Source organism: Hemitrygon akajei, chromosome 14 (genome assembly GCF_048418815.1).
Source record: "Hemitrygon akajei chromosome 14, sHemAka1.3, whole genome shotgun sequence".
Taxonomy (NCBI): Eukaryota; Metazoa; Chordata; class Chondrichthyes; order Myliobatiformes; family Dasyatidae; genus Hemitrygon; species Hemitrygon akajei.
The window spans coordinates 20,137,801-20,152,462 of record NC_133137.1 but is presented as its reverse complement, the minus strand read 5'-3'; the positions used below and the strand labels follow the sequence as shown (position 1 = coordinate 20,152,462).

Here is a 14,662-nt window from a genome sequence, read left to right as displayed (position 1 = left end):
TGATCATCGGGAATTGGGGGAGATTGCAAGTTGCAAGCAGAGGTCACGATTGGAGAGTAATAGCCAGTAAGGATCAATAATAAACTAACATTCAGAGGGCAGTTACAAACTCAGTGAGAAGAACGTGGGTAAAGCAGATGCAATATATAGACAATAGGTGCAGGAGTAGGCCATTCGGCACTTCGAGCCAGCACCACCATTCAATGTGATCATGGCTGATCATCCATAATCCCCGTTCCTGCCCTCTCCACGTATCATTTGACTCCACTATCTTTAGGAACTCTATCTAACTCTTTCTTGAAAGCATCCAGAGAATTGGCCTCCACTGCCTTCTGAGGCAGAGCATTCCACAGATCCACAACTCTTTGGGTGAAAAAGTTTTTCCTCAACTCTGTTCTAAATGGCCTACCCCTTATTCTTAAACTGTGGCCTCTGGTTCTGGACTCCCCCAACATCAGGAATATGTTTCCTGCCTCTAGCGTGTCCAATCCCTTAATAATCTTATACGTTTCAATCAATAACCTTATATGTTTCAGTCATTATATATAGGGAAACTTGTCTGGGGGAGTCAGCAAGAGATGAGAACAAATTTGATAGTTGGTCTCTTTAGTAGCATGTATCAATAAACTGTTAACGTGAAAGGATTTCTCCAGCAGGTAGCCCATCATGCAGTTGGGAAACTGTCCAGAGGCTGCTCTATGCAAGATATCAATCTGTGGAGGAATTCTGCAGGGTTTATAATCCAAATATGCAAGGACTCTCGCGCCTGAACGTTATTTAGTGTATAAACTAGGAAGAGAATTTAACAAAAAAGCACCTAAATTAAAGACAAGTGAGCTTAGTGTCCTTCCCAAGCCCCACAACACAAGAAAAAAACAACAACTCCAGACCAACCACCACACAGTATAAAGAGTATAAGTCCGGACAGTCGAACTCCCAGACTGTGAATACACTTAGCAACAGAGGATAATAATGCCTACTACCAGAAAAAAAAGGGAGCTGAAAGCAAGGGAAAAAAAAAAACCCAAGTCAAGAGGAAGGTTATGAAAGTACTCGATAAAAGGTCCCCAGACCTTATGGAACTTTAGGTCCGAATTAAGAACTGAATAATGAATTTTTTCGAGGTCCAAGCAGGCCATAATGTGCCAAATGATCCCTTGACCAAATTAAGGGTGTGAGTAACTGAGTTTATTAAACGGCATTTAAAGATAAACAAATTCAGAATCAGAATTGGGTTTAATACCATTGGCATATGTCGTGACACTTGTTTTGCAGAAGGACGTTTAGCAACGGAGGATCTGGAACTGTTTGAGATGGTCACTGCCAAAATGCCTGTCTGCTGATGCACCCAGTGACATTTGAACAGATAGATAGAAGTTCTCTCTTTAGTACATTTGGTTCGTTTGAACAGGTGATTTTATCAGAGATCCTACTTGACTAGTATTGACTATTTCTTCTTCCATGATTTTCTACCCACTTGCTCCTTCCATCCCCCAACTCTACATTTAACTTTTCCAGATCATTGGAGTCCAATTCCTTCACTTTATCATTTCAGAGGACCTGAGTGTAAGTGTCATTACAAAGAAGGCACATGCAAAACGCCGGAGGAACTCAGCAGGCCAGGCAGCATCTACGGGGGGAGAAAAGTACAGTCGATGTTTCGGGCCGGGACGTTTCGGCAAGACTGGAGGAAGAAAAGCTGAAGAGCAGAGTTAAAAGGTGGTGGGGGTAGGGGAGAGGGGAACACAAGGGTTTCGGGCCCGAAACGTCGACTGCACTTTTTTCTGTAGATGCTGCCTGGCCTGCGGAGTTCCTGCGGCATTTTTTGTGTGTTGCTCGGATTTCCAGCATCTGCGGGTTTTCTCCTGTTTGTGACGAAGAAGGTCACGGCAGCAGCTCTTCGGCCTGTCGTCTACAACTTTGACAATCTTGTGCCAAATGATCCCTTTTTTTAAAAAAAAAGTACTGTATATATACTAGAAAAAAATTCTAAGAGTTTTGGTGTTTGTACATTTATAAACGATACTCTATTAACATATCAGAGCTCTGAGAGAGAGGGGTGTAGACTTTATGTAGGCGTACAAGTGGCCATCACCTAACCCAGCCTTTACATGAGTTAATGTTCAAGTCGCGGGCCCGCCCAGAGTTTATATCAGTCGATACCCAGACATTGTGATGGGAGAGCCGGGGCTGGAGTGACAGCAGCAGGGATGCAGCGAGCGGTGCTAGTGACGGGAGCGAATCGCGGGCTGGGCCTGGAGTTGATCCGCCAGCTGAGCCGGGCTGAGCGGCCGCCACGTTACCTGTTCGCCGCCTGCAGAGACCCCGAGGGAGCCCGGGGGACGGTGAGTGGCTTCAGCTCTGTAAGGCAGCTTATTGCTTGAGGCAATGGTCAAGAGGGCTTTTACCAAATGGTTAATAGCCTCATGATGGGGTGGGATCTTTCTGCAGAGGCGACCCACTCGGTACGAGGCTGAGTCAAATAATTTCTCCCTTAGCCGCGCCTGTGCTTTGTTTCTATTTAAACAAAGTCCAGCTCCCGTTGCAACTCTCAACCCCCAGCCCTGGTAAGAATGGAGCGACAAAGAGCAGGAGGTCAATATTTACAGGGACATCGACAGGTTATACGGATATGTTGTGGTCCGATTGAAAAAGCCGATTAGGCACGGGGCGAGGGGCTGAATGGCCTACGCGTGTTTCTGTGCATCAGGTAAAATGACCATTATCTGGCCATTGAGTCCGTTTGTTTTCATTTTTTTAAAATCTCGCTCTTCTTTGGATTCTGTGGTCATCGTTTGCTGCACTTTTGGAGCATGAGGTAGGGTAAATCATTAATTTAAAATATTCTTCCACCTTTGAAAAGATTCTCTTTGGTTTTCTGTTGATGTATGTAAAAATAAAGATATATGTCAACATTGTGCAGCTTTTTTCCTCGGCCACTTGTTGAATTCTCATCAGTAATTTTACTGTTTTATATTACCCGTGCCCAGAAGGATCCCAGTGTCATAAAGTCACTAGAACATTGTGCATTGTGAATGGGCTGAAGTCAGATGTTTTGTATTCCTGCTTTTGAAACCACAAATAATGTATTTAGTACAATTTTCTTCTATTTGTCCAACATGCACAATTTGGCTGTTCTTTCATAGTACTTATTCTGCTAAAATCATCAAAACATTTGAAAATGTACTCTAGTGATTTATTGTTAATGCCTCTCTGGACTCTTGCCATATTTTTCATGCAACAAAAAAATGTCCAAAGAACCGGCTGTAGAGATTTTCACTGATCAGATGCTGTTGGATAATATTGCCGTTTATTTTTCCGAATGGTATTTAATTAATGTCTCTGTGCTCTGTAGGATCTTAAGAACTTGGCAAAAGGTTTCTCAAACATAAAAATAGTTAATATGGGTAAGTGATTATCAATACCATAGTGACTTTTGTTAAGACTGTGAATTTTCCTGCATGCTCTGAGTTGATTTCTGTATCAAAAGTGAAGCTGAGTGTGGTTATCCCCTTTGGTTCAGGAGCCTGACGGTTGAGGGGTAGTAACTGTCTGTCTCTGAACATGGTAGGTCAGCCATGAGGCTCCTGTACCACCTTCCTGATGGCAACAGAAGGAAGAGTGCACGACCTGGGTATTGGGGGTCCCTGATAATAGACGCTGATGAAACACTGTCGCAGGATAGTCATCTAGATATGCTCAATGAGGGGGGGATTTACTCGTGATGGACTGGGCCGTATCCACTACTTTTTGTAGGCGTTTCTGTTGAAGGGCATTGGTGTTTTCAGTGTGATGCAGCCACTCAATATACTCTCCACTACATATCTATAGAAGTTCGTCAGAGGTTTAGATGTCAAGCTGAATCTTCACAAACTCATAGGGAAGTAGAGGCACTGCTGTGCTTTCTTCATAATTCTACTTGCGTGCTGAGCCCAGGACAGGTCCTCCAAAATATAACACTGAGGAAGTTAAAGCTGCTGACCCCTTCGACCTCTGATGAGGACTGGCTCATGAACCTCCGTTTCCTCCTGCTGAAGTCAATAATTCACTCCCAGGTCTTGCTGACATTGAGTAAGAGGTTTTTGCTGTGGCACCAGTCAGTCAGATTTTCAATTTCTCTCCTATATGCTGATTCATCAGCACCTTTGACTCAGCCGACAACTGTGGTTTCGCCAGCAAACTTGAATATGGCTTTGGAGCTGTGCTTAGCTACATGCTTCTAACGGTAGAGCAGAGCAGAGGACTAAACACACGGCCTTGCAGTGCACCTGTGGGATTGTGGGAGGAAATCAAAGCGTCTGGAGGAAACTCATGAGGTTACGGGGACAACACAAAACTTTACAGGCAACAGTGGGAATTGAATCTGGGTCGGGTCGGTGGTACTGTAAATCATTGAGCTAATCATGATGGTACTGTGCCACCATCTTGTACGTGTACAACCTCTTAAATCCGATTCTATGCTGTTTGATGGATCTGCTTCGCACATCTTCAGACTTGCCCCCTCTTACTGCAGAGTTACCCCTTTTAGTACAGTATTCGGTATTTCTGCCCTGGGGTAAAGAGACTCTGACCATCTATACTATTTATTCCCCTCTTAATTTCATATACTTCTGTCGGGTCTTCCACCCATCAGTCCTGAGCATTCCAGAGAAGACAATCCGAGTTTGTCCCGTCTCTCCGTATAGCTGTTATGTTTGACGACATATTCCGGTGATGGTAAACCTGGTCCTAACATTTCATCCAACTTGCCATTCCCAAAGCCACAAAAGATTTACTCATGTAGTAAGTATAGTTAAGAGTTGTTTTCTTTTGTAAATTTATGGCACTTTTTATAATAATGTGCTGCAAATACTTTTTTTGTTTAAACTCGAATGTTGCCAATGTTTAAACAAATCTCAGGCTGCTTTTGTTGTATCAGGGTAGTTTTGCACCTACAGCTATCTTGATTCCTGCAGGTGTGGCTTTTTGAAAGATTCAAGCTACTGCTGTTACCCATGGTGATGTTTGCTGATCAGCCAATTTGATAAATGTACATTTATCTGTAAAAATTATCTTTTAGCTGCTCAAGTTAACTTACCAGAACTAAATTTTGAACTGATTTATTACTCCCTTTTATTTATCAGTGTTTTAACTAACATCATAAAATAGTGAAGTATATTGTCAATCATGTTTTGGTATTTGTACATTTATAAATGATACTCTATTAGCATATCAGAGCTCTGAGAATGAGGGGTGTAGACTTTATGTAGGCGTACAAGTGGCTAAGGTACCTGTGGCTGTAACCATCCAGCAATCCAGAAAATTGATTGAGAAAAAAAAGGTATTTTAAGAGTTAAAGAATGTGCTTAACATTTGTACTCCAACTTTAGATACACTGCACTGCGTTTTACAATCTATTTGTTAAATGTCATCAGGGTTAGATATAATGTACATCTCTGTGCTGTGATATGACACGAGCAGCTTTTAAGTTAGAAAAAGGCAGTACAAATGAATAACCCAGATTTAATTTCTTTATGTGTATTTTTAAAGATCTGGATGACTTTGACAGCATTCAAACGAGTGCTGAAGAGATACAAAAGTTATTGAAAAACGATGGCCTGAATCTGTTAATAAACAATGCTGCGATCAATATTGACGGAGGTCTGAATGACATTACCCCAGAAATGATGACAAAGACTCACACGATCAATGTCATTGGCCCAATGATGGTTACCAAGGTAACTTGCAATTTAGGTTTGGTTTTGAGGTATTCATTGTACCATTGGTTCTGTTCAATTTCCTTGGCTGGGCAGAGGGTACAGAGAAGAGGGTGGGGACTAAATCCTCCTCGTACTATCTTTCAGAATGGATGCAAGAGATGCTGTGTACAAATGCTGTACTTTGTACCCTAGTTTTTGAGATTGCTTTTCTTCCAAGAAATCTTGCTTAAATGCTGCATTGATAGGTCTACAACAGGGGTTCCCAACTTTTTTTTAATGCAGTGGAGTTTTATCATTAATTGATGCACCATCAATAACTCTCTGAGACGTGAGGCGAGATATCGGCTTTTATTGACTGGAAGAAAGAACAAGCAGTAGTTGACCACCATACTACATCCTGGAGACTGAGGGCCAGGCTCAGGCCTCAATCGCCTTTATACCGGGGTCTGTGGGAGGAGCCACGGTCAGTGGGAGGGGCCACAGGAGCAGTCAGCAGGGAGCGTGTCCAGACAGGTATATGTAGTTCACCACATTAACTAAGGGGTCCATGGACTCCAGGTTGGGACCGCTGGCCTACACTTCATCGATGACTTGTTTGGCCAGTTTGTTAACTGTCTCTCATCAAGTTGTCAACTTGTGAACATGACTAAGTAGATCATTATGAAGGAGCAGAAAACATCATTCATTGGGCAACTGAGAGAAGGAAAATAATAATATTGACTTTAAAATAGGACTTGAAACTATTAAAATCTTTTCAGGTCACCTGAAGCAGTTAATGGATAACTTTGGAAAAGTAGTCACTAGCCAGTTCATGGACAGCAAGATGTAACAAATGACCATGTGATTTATTTCTGGCAGTGTAGAAAGAGAGAAAGTAATGGTTAAATTATTGGTTCTTATATCCACCTAAGAGAACAGACAGTTGAACAGCTCTGTGTTTAAATCCCATCTAAAAGTCCGTAAAATTCCAAAGATGTACAGGTTAGGGTTACTAAATTGTGGGCATGCTATGTATGCTGCCCTCAGCACCTTCCTGAAGCAAGCAACACAGTTCACTGTGTGTTTTGATATACATGTGACAAACAAAGTTAATCTTTAGTATCACTGCTAGTGCAACAGTGTTCAGAACTGCTGTGGTATGCCTGCTGACGGCTTTTGTGCTCAGTCCTCGGAAGCTGGACTTGAATCTGCAACCTCCTGACTTGAGTTGAGATTATTACCAAGTAGGCAGCAGCTAATGCAAAGATATCAGCAGATTTTGAAAATTCTGTTTGACAAGTTATAGTCGCTAATGAGAAGAGTTTAAGACTGGCGTATTTGGACAACAATTTTTTTCATAAGTGCTGCTTCCTCAGAGTTTATTTTATGATAGACTGCTTGAAGCTAAAATATAATTTCAGATCACTTTTATCACCTGGGAATTTGGAGAAAGAAATTAACTGTGAATGAATTAATGTGTTTCATTGCATAACGGTTGCTGATGCCTTGCAATAGTTCAACTAAGCTAAAAACGTTTTGCTGATGATTATCGCTTGTACTCAGTGTGAGAGGCTTCTCAACCTTGTCCAAAAATCAGCCGGTATTGATGGATTCCAGTTGCCCTGATGCCGTTTCTCCATGACAGCAGTGTCCTGGTGAAAACCTCCACCACGCTTGTCTCTGATAGCGCTAAGATTTGCAGGGAAGAATCTAAATGGGAATGCAGAAATTTAATCTTCCGTGACATGTTGCACTTCATGGTTTTGTATGCTTGAAGCATGTTGTCAACCAGCTACAGGTAGTTTGGTGTTCTGCATTTGCCAAGAAAAATTTCAACAACATCCTTGAATACCTTCCATGCAATTTTCTCCAGTCCCACTAGAAGTTCTTCAAGTGCCTGTCATTGATGATCTGTTTGATTTGTGGACCATCAAAAACGCCTTTCTTAATCTTGGCATCAGATATTCTGAGAAATTCGTCTCAAACATTGAAATCTTTTGAGGAAATTTATAGCCTTTCTAAAGCTTGTCCTGCCTAAACATGCCCAGGGGTGCCTGGACAAGATGGAAATCTTTTCAGCTTACATTGTGGACAATGTTTTAATTGACTTGAATTATGAGTTCAAATAAAAAATAGAGGTGATTTCAAAATAATGGTTCACGATAAGGAAATTCCATGGAGGTTGCATGATCATCAGCCCAAAATCCATAAGATACACCCAAAAGTATTCAGCAAGCAAAATTTTTGTTGCCCAGTGTCATCTGTTATCTTAGTTGTCATTATCATTTGACATTCCTCTCCATATATTTGTACTTCAAAGATTATTTTAAAAATCTTTAGAAAGGCAATGAAGTGCTCAATAAGCTATAATAGATGTTCAGGTTGTTTATTTTGCTTGTTTTAATCAATTTTGTTAATTTCAATGACATTGTCTCATTTTCCCAAAAAGAAGAACGTGCCAAGTGTTATTCCTGTTTATAATGCTCATTTGTGCTACTTTTCTCAGTACCTCTTCCTTATGTTACAGGCTTTTCTGCCGGCTTTAATGAAAGCAGCTCAGCTGAGTGATGAACCTGGCTTCAGCAGTAAGAAAGCAGCGGTTATCAACATGTCCTCTATCATGGGCTCCATGGAGACTTTCAGCGTGCACTTCTATTGGAAAGCATTTGCCTACAGGATCAGCAAGGTCCTTGTCCTTAACTGCATGCACAAAGGGGAACAATGATGAAACAAATCCAACTGCATTCGATAACTCGTGTTTGTTGATGTTTGTTTATCCTCCAGGTTCTTTACAGAACTTTTACTTTGCCATTTGGAGGCGGTGGACGTGTGGGCTGGTTGTACTTACCAAAATGAAGCCATAGTTAGCATTAGTTACTTCCTGCCATGACATCAGTGAACCCTATCGCAGATAAAATATTGGGGCGGCAGTGGTATCGTGGTGGCTAGCACAATGCTTTACGGTACCAGTGACCCAGGTTCAGTTCCCGTCGCTGTTTGCAAGACATTTTGTACATTCTCCCTGTGACCATGTGGCTTCCTTGCATATTCCAAAGACCTACCTGTTGGTAGGTTCATTGGCCATCGTAAAGTGGTTAGGCTAGTGCATAGTAGATGCAGAGTAAATCTTTTAACTTCCTCAATTTCATTCTTTAGCTCACCCCTCAGAAGAACACCGCTGTTTTTTTTAAAATCAGCATGATCTATTTCTAATTTTCTGCCCTGGCATCCCACAGCATCTTGTGTGAAATTACCATTTGTAGAGATTTTCATAATGTCAGCTGGGTGCCAGTCCTTGGAAGAGGTTTCACCCCTTGGTCTAAGCTGCAATGAAAAGTTAGTACTTTTGTCTAGAACCATTCTGCTAAAGTGCCTTAATGACACAACTGGCTATAGACAAATTGCAACAAGAATGGCACAATGCAGAATGGTCTAGTCATTAATAAAATGTGACTCAATGCATTCAGACTAAAGCTGAACAATGCGTGATTAATTGGAACTGTGTGTGGATAGAAAAGACTGCAAAAACACAAATAATGCTGAGATTTCTGAATAAGAACATAAAGTGCATGAAAGATGATGAATGTCTGCAAGTGGCCGAAGCTCAAATGCTATGAGAAGATTGGCCATTCCGTTATGACCTTTTTTCATTCCTTTCCACACCTTGTGGCACATAGGCTGGAAACCTATAGCACTTTTGTCTGCTTTCTTGAGGCCGAGTTGCCAGCTCGACACCCAACCCAGCACGGATGGAAAGCGTGCAGGGAGCCAGCCGGATTCGAACCCAGGACCACTCGCCTCCAAGTCGGGTGTGGATGCCACAACACCACCAACTGGCTATTCCATTATGGAAAGCGCAATAAAGCTTCAGGATGTGTACACCACAAATCACCGGGATTATCACAGTAGATAAATTAGAGTGACATTCACATTTTTCAAGAATGCATAAAACTATATAAACCCTTGCCTGGAATGTCTTTTAAAACCCATTTTAAAAGTGAAAAGTCACAATACCTAATGGTTGTGACAAGGAGTTTGGGCTGAAACCATTGCGGTTTTTAATCGGAAGGGCAAATGAGAGTCTGAAGAAGAGTTAGTATTCTGGGAAAGAACAGTGAGGAGGTGGGATTGACACTTGTATGAGTTGGTCATCTGATGCCTTAAAGAAAACTTGCGAACTGCAATTTTTGCCAGATAATAATGCAGTCACTTAGCTATATTGGTCTTTTAAACAGGCTGGACTGAATATGGTCACCAAGTGCTTAACTAATGAGCTGACACCCCACGGAATCCTTTGTGCTTCAGTGCACCCCGGCTGGGTCAAAACAGACATGGGTACTGAAAAGGTAAGAAAAAAGACATAGTGAATAGTCTAGAATTGCATCAGCCATCAATATGACTAAGTTTTTTAAATAAGAGATTTCAATTCTATCTCAGTACGGTAGTTAATTTGTTATTAATCTTGATTAATATCCACCCATTTTATTGTTTGCTTATACTATTTACCTCAATTTCCTCTGTAATTATTTTAATATTTGCCAAGCTTGAGTTTTAATGAAAGTTGTTACATCAGAAAATGAACTTTTTGTTTTTGGATTATGCAGCATAACCCCCCCCCATTTCACCATCAGTGAGTTATGTTGCCATATTCAAAGTAGTTCATTGCAGTTCATCACTTTAATTAGGCTTTTGCCTTTGGCAAACATCACATTTGTTGTCGTATTGTCTCCTGCTGTCCAGGCTGCCTCACTGAGGCCACTGATACGAGGGGTCTGCAAGTTCATTCCAATGCAGATTTTTCCCCAAGGTCCGGTAACTAGTTTGGATATTGATTCAGAGCTGCCCTTGCCGGACAAAATACCTTCATGTCTGGGGATCTTGGTCTTTGTACTTTATTTCTATCTAATCTTTTATTTTGTTTGCTTTCACCAGGCAAAACTAACCAAAGAAGAAAGTATACAAGGATTACTCAGGGTGTTTTCGAATCTGTCAGACAAAGACAATGGATCGTTTATAGACTGGAGAGGTGAACGTGTACCTTGGTGAAGAATAACTTGCACGAATTAACATGAAATCAAAGTGGAATTTATTACCACTGATTTTTGAATTTATAAGTTTAATACTGCATATTGGAAGTAATGAACAGTATACTAGATGTACCTAACACTTTAATAAATATAAATTCTTAATAAAGTTATCACAATTTAACTGAATTACGTGTATTGAATTTCTTGCACTTCATTTGAATATACACTCAGTGGCCACATTATTAGGTAGCTCCTGTACCTAATAAAGTGGCCACTGAGTATACGATCATGGTCTTCTGCTGCTACAGCCCATCCACTTCAAGGTTTGATGTGTTGTGCCTTCAGAGATGCTCTTCTGCACGTCACTTGTATCACGTCATTATTAGCTACTGTTGCCTTCCTGTCAGCTTAAGCCAGTCTGGCTATTCTCCCCTGACCTCTCTGTTCCAGCTGCTACCATCCGGGAAACGGTACCGCAGCATTAAAGTCAGGAACAACAGGTTCTGGGACAGCTTCTTCCACCAGCCCAACAGACTGATTAATTCATGCTGATACAATTGTATTTCTATGCTGTATTGTTATACATACATTTATTACAAATTACTATAAATTGCACATACAGATGGAAATGTAAAGATTTTTACTCATGTATATGAAGGATATTAGAAATAAAGTCAAATATTCAATTCATTGACAAGGCGTTTTTGCCCATGGAAATGCCTCTCATTGGATGTTTTTTGTAATTTATTTTTTTATTGAAGTTCATCATCAAACAAACATTTCCACAAGATGTATTTCAGACGTTGTACATATCTATCATATAATCATATATATCACAAATCTCCACAAAGTATTTATCTGAGGTATACACATAGAAAAGAGTGGAAAGAAAAAACAAGCAAAAGGAAAGAACTATGTACAAGTAGGGAGTGATCTTTTTTTTTACAACAGATTCATTGATTTGTGAGAATAAAATCAGGCCTATGAGGCATTATGTAGTTAAACCATTTTTCCCAGTATGAATCAAATTGTTTCAAATTAGATAAAATTCTCTTACATTTGATTGGATTTAATAGTCCATTGACATTAGAAGAAATGAATTTTACCTTGTCCTTATCCATCTGTATTTATCTGTCAATGCATCATTGAAATTAGAATAAAACTTGATCAATCTACTCCCTGAACAATTAAGAAACAAGAAGTGCAAATAACATCAAAAATGGCAATGAACGTGTGATTCCAAGGCTGAGGTCTCTAGTAGATGACCCTGCGTTGAGTTACAGGAAATGTCTAGCTGTGGGGGATAACCCCTCCTACTTGTGAGTTGAGGGCCCCCAATGCAGTATTCATAAAAGTCAGTGAACAAATCCATTACACAGAAAAGATTTCCCTGTGTACTCCTCCTATATATATACATACACAAACATATACATATTTTTATATTATATATATATATATATATTATATACACACACACACATACATACATACATACACATATATATTGTCATTTTGGTGGGGAAAAAGGTGTAAGTGAGAGAATAAAGAATAACAACTAAGTAATATAAAATCCACATTATAATAAATATTTCTCGAGATAGGTATATCACCGTGTACTTTTGCTTCCATTTAGCTTCTCAACATTTTTAAAGTTAGCCAAACCTTATGGCTCTTCTGAAGGGGGTGAGGACTGTCTTTGGGAAACTCCCGGTCTCTTCCTGATATATTTCTCTCGGCCTCCTCCCGTCTCCTGCCTTCTCGTTTCTCACACTATTTCCCAAGCGGAGCGGGACAGTTCCTCATTCAGGCTTTCCCTCGTTTTGGTGACACTAACGGGCAACCCTCTTGTCTTCATGTCTGTAGTCGCCTCTTCCACCGTCTGGTACAACCACATCCCATTGTCATAAAACATTCGGTATAGCAGGGTACGGAGTTTGAAATCTAATCTTGTTTTGCTTTAGTACTCGCTTTACTTCAGAGTATTCTTTACGCTTCTGCAGAACCATGGGGGGGGGGGTAATCTTAGTCGAGATATATTAATTTATCGTCATAAAACACTCTCTTCTTACCCCTGGCCCTTTGTAGAATCTGCGCCTTGGTGCTGTACTGCAGGAATTTTATTATTATTGAGCATGGCTTTCTATCCTGGGTAGGTTTCGGAACGAACGTGCGGTGGTCTCTCTCAACTTCCAGCTCCATAACCGATGGAAGATCCAGCGCGTCCCGCAGTAACTTTTCGACAAATTCCGTCATAGATGAGCCCTCCGCTCCTTCGGGAACGTTGTAGATTCTGATATTTCCCCCGGCGTGATCTTCTCTCCAGGTCAAGCAGTTTACCTTCTTGGTGATGTATTATTTTTATTGTCTTGCTCAGTATCCACTCCACGTTTTGAACGCGATCTTCCACCTTCTCAATGCGAGTCTCTGCCACCGCTATTTTTTGATTAACGCTGGCGAGCTCTGCCTTAATATCACGGAGCTGCTGCTTTATATCTTTCTGGACCTCCATTATTTCTTTCAGGATTTCGAAGCTGTTCGCCACTTTGCCTGAACGAGGCCCAGCAGCCGCCTCGCTAGCATGCAGTCGGGTCGTAGAGACGCTCGCTGCACTCCTCTCGGACGCAGGCTCCGCAGTGTCGCTTTTTTTATTTCCATTTCTTCTCCCCATTCTTGCCCCCCTTTTCAGTTCAAGTATTTTTCGAAAAATATTATATTTGATGGGTTATTGGGGCTTAATACGTGCTTTTCCGGAGGAGCTTGTGACTTAAGCTGCCATTCTCGATGATGACATCACCGGACTCTCGCCTCTGCTTCCACATTGGATGTTTTTTGTTTTTCTCAGTATTCTCTGTATAGTTGAGAGACTGTGTGTGCAAATCCCAGGAGGTCTGCAGCTTCTGAGATACTCAAACCACCCCATCTGGCACCAATAATCACTCGACAGTCAAACTCACTTAGAGCACATTTCTTCCGCATTCTGATGTTTGGTCTGGGAAAAGAAACAAGTGAACCTCTTGACCATGTCTGCATGCTTTTAAACACTGAGTTGCTGCCTTGCGATTGGCTGATCAAATATATACATTAATGAGCAGGTGTACTGGTGTACCTAATAAAGTGGCATCTGAGCGTAATCTTCAGCGGCATTGGCAATGTAGTGAAATCAGATTTTTTTGGTATCGATAATTTGTTTATTATTGTCACGTGTGCCCAGATAGAGCAAAAGCTTGTCTTGTATACAGTTCATACGAATGAAATGATCATCGGGAATTGGGGGAGATTGCAAGTTGCAAGCAGAGGTCACGATTGGAGAGTAATAGCCAGTAAGGATCAATAATAAACTAACATTCAGAGGGCAGTTACAAACTCAGTGAGAAGAACGTGGGTAAAGCAGATGCAATATATAGACAATAGGTGCAGGAGTAGGCCATTCGGCCCTTTGAGCCAGCACCACCATTCAATGTGATCATGGCTGATCATCCACAATCCCCGTTCCTGCCCTCTCCACGTATCATTTGACTCCACTATCTTTAGGAACTCTATCTAACTCTTTCTTGAAAGCATCCAGAGAATTGGCCTCCACTGCCTTCTGAGGCAGAGCATTCCACAGATCCACAACTCTCTGGGTGAAAAAGTTTTTCCTCAACTCTGTTCTAAATGGCCTACACCTTATTCTTAAACTGTGGCCTCTGGTTCTGGACTCCCCCAACATCAGGAATATGTTTCCTGCCTCTAGCGTGTCCAATCCCTTAATAATCTTATACGTTTCAATCAATAACCTTATATGTTTCAGTCATTATATATAGGGAAACTTGTCTGGGGTAGTCAGCAAGAGATGAGAACAAATTTGATAGTTGGTCTCTTTAGTAGCATGTATCAATAAACTGTTAACGTGAAAGGATTTCTCCAGCAGGTAGCCCATCATGCAGTTGGGAAACTGTCCAGAGGCTGCTCTATGCA

General features: G+C 41.1%; 1 protein-coding gene across 1 annotated transcript; it reads left to right on the top strand.

Annotated features, from left to right (window-relative positions):
* The first annotated feature begins 2,195 nt into the window (after positions 1–2,195).
* Positions 2,196–10,891, top strand: LOC140738933 (C-signal-like). Its single transcript, XM_073066946.1, has 6 exons — positions 2,196–2,345; positions 3,356–3,407; positions 5,530–5,717; positions 8,206–8,364; positions 9,914–10,024; positions 10,611–10,891. Exons 1-6 carry the CDS (start codon positions 2,211–2,213, stop codon positions 10,722–10,724), a joined length of 759 nt encoding a protein of 252 aa, XP_072923047.1. The 5' UTR covers positions 2,196–2,210; the 3' UTR covers positions 10,725–10,891.
* The last annotated feature ends 3,771 nt before the right edge of the window (positions 10,892–14,662 follow it).

Bases quoted from the DNA above. Each gene is read 5' to 3' on its own strand.
- LOC140738933 (XM_073066946.1), top strand. From the start codon at position 2,211: ATGCAGCGAGCGGTGCTAGTGACGGGAGCGAATCGCGGGCTGGGCCTG. The intron at 2,346-3,355 runs GTGAGTGGCTTC...TGTGCTCTGTAG, and splicing joins CCGAGGGAGCCCGGGGGACG to GATCTTAAGAACTTGGCAAA. The intron at 3,408-5,529 runs GTAAGTGATTAT...GTATTTTTAAAG, and splicing joins CATAAAAATAGTTAATATGG to ATCTGGATGACTTTGACAGC.